This window comes from Taurulus bubalis, assembly GCF_910589615.1.
Source record: "Taurulus bubalis genome assembly, chromosome: 2".
Taxonomy (NCBI): domain Eukaryota; kingdom Metazoa; phylum Chordata; class Actinopteri; order Perciformes; family Cottidae; genus Taurulus; species Taurulus bubalis.
In genome coordinates, this window is record NC_136590.1 from 42,045,811 (window position 1) to 42,047,631 (window position 1,821).

Below are 1,821 nucleotides of genomic sequence, written 5' to 3' on the forward strand. Positions count from 1 at the left end.
TTACATTGTGTCCACTTTAGATTTTTTTTAAACGCCTTTCGCTTTCCTCTACCTTTTAAAAGGTCTTCTAAATAACCCCCAATTTTCTTTCCAGCTCATTTCTGCCCCCCAACACGCGCACATCCCACCCCCTACCCCACAGCCCCCTGTCCTCCTCATTGCCCCCCCCCCCCCCCCCCCCTTCCTCACACACCCTTCTTGTATCCGCTGTAAAAAAAATAAAAAATCAGTCCCCCTTAGTCCAAAAACAAACACAATTGCCCCCCATCAAACCAATCTTTAGAGGAATTCACTGCGCACAAAAGAGGATTTGAATGCATTCTGCGAGATGTGCAGTTGGGCAAGGGTGATAATGGCTTCTCTATTTATTTATTTTCTCCAATCCAAAATGACTCCATGTCTGTGCTTCTAATATGGCGGGTGCAATGCCAGAAAAAAAAGAAAAGCACAGCCAACCTATGTAAACCTTTTCGAAGAACACTCTCGACAGATCTAACAGAAAGCTTGCAAACATGCAATCATTTGTGCAAGTTATTTAATACCTTAAATGATATATACATATTAAAAACACGTACTTAATATATTAATGCATGAAAGTAAAGATACTACATTTTGGCATTAACATGGTTTGGAGTGGACCTCTGAACTGAAAAATATGTTTTATGTCCACAAAGAAATTATTTCAATTTCATTGAGTGAATTTCTGTATGCATGTAATTCACAGGCAGGTTTGAAGATGTTTAACGAACACATGGTGAACACACCAGGTGTGGGTGTAAATGTGTTACAACTAAATGATTCACTGAAGGATCATTTTTAATAAGACACACGTGTGAAACTGTGAAAGTCAAACTGTTAATATGCACACGAAGCATCTAAAAAATGTTGTAGGAAAATGCACCCAGGCTGAGGCCCAATGCAGTTTGATGAGGAACGATAAATAACCCTTCATGGTACGAGCTGAGGGGGAAACAGAATAATTCAGAGGTTTCATTTTTGGGCCTAGGATTTCCCAAAAAAACAAAAACAAATTGCACTCAAAATAAGAAACACATTTAAATGCCCTGTTCCTCATGCAGTACAGGCTAGACCCATCACTCAACCTACAGTTCTCCTCTCTCCCTCTGTATGTGGTGTGTCTACGTTTCATAAAAGGCTTATCTCAAATGTTGAAAAAAATACACGATTGGTTCAGCGTTCATACATAAAGGTTAATGTAGATACAACTATCGAACCCCACAAAAAGCCCCACTGCCTGCCAGGACATGGCATCATCCTGCTCTTGCTCCAAATTTCCACGATAAGGGGAACAAAATTATACAAAAATCAATATCTTCAAAATGGAAATTCTTACAAGGCTATTTTAGGACATTCTTTGTACACTGGAAAAATGAACAAACATTTGTTTAACGTGCACAAATGCATCACCTACCATTCAAGATGCACTGGGAAAAGATAAGAGCCAATATCCACATGCCCCGCTCCGTTCAATATCCAAGCTTATGCTTTTTCTTCTCTCTCTCCCTGCACTCTTTCTTCTTGTTATTTCTTCCTTTTATTTCTTCAACAAGTCAATTGCAATGAAAGAAAGGGGAGCTTGCAAATATCTCTCTCTCTCTCTCTCTCCCTCTCCCTCTCTATTCCTCTCTCTTTCTCTCTCTCTCTCCCTCTCAATCCTTCACGTTGGGAAGAAGATGAAGAGGAGGCGGTTTGAGCTTCTTTGCTGCTGCTGATTGTCTCCTGCTACGGCGGGAGCCGCTGTATGATCCACAAGCTGCGCGTGTCCCCGTGTCTCGTGGACGCCCCGCACCGCGCCGGGCC

The 1,821-nt window shown here is 41.6% G+C and overlaps 1 protein-coding gene across 2 annotated transcripts in view; it reads right to left on the minus strand.

Moving 5' to 3' along the window:
• LOC306754098 (cell adhesion molecule DSCAM-like) overlaps positions 1–1,475 on the minus strand; it is a gene marked incomplete at both ends in the record, with an annotated part of 86,424 nt that extends 84,949 nt beyond the window's left edge. For both annotated transcript variants that reach the window (XM_079238007.1, XM_079238008.1), the window contains one exon: positions 1,433–1,475. In XM_079238007.1, the coding sequence (XP_079094133.1) occupies positions 1,433–1,475 (43 nt within the window). The remainder of the gene's footprint in view (positions 1–1,432) is intronic.
• Between the last annotated feature and the right edge of the window lie 346 nt (positions 1,476–1,821).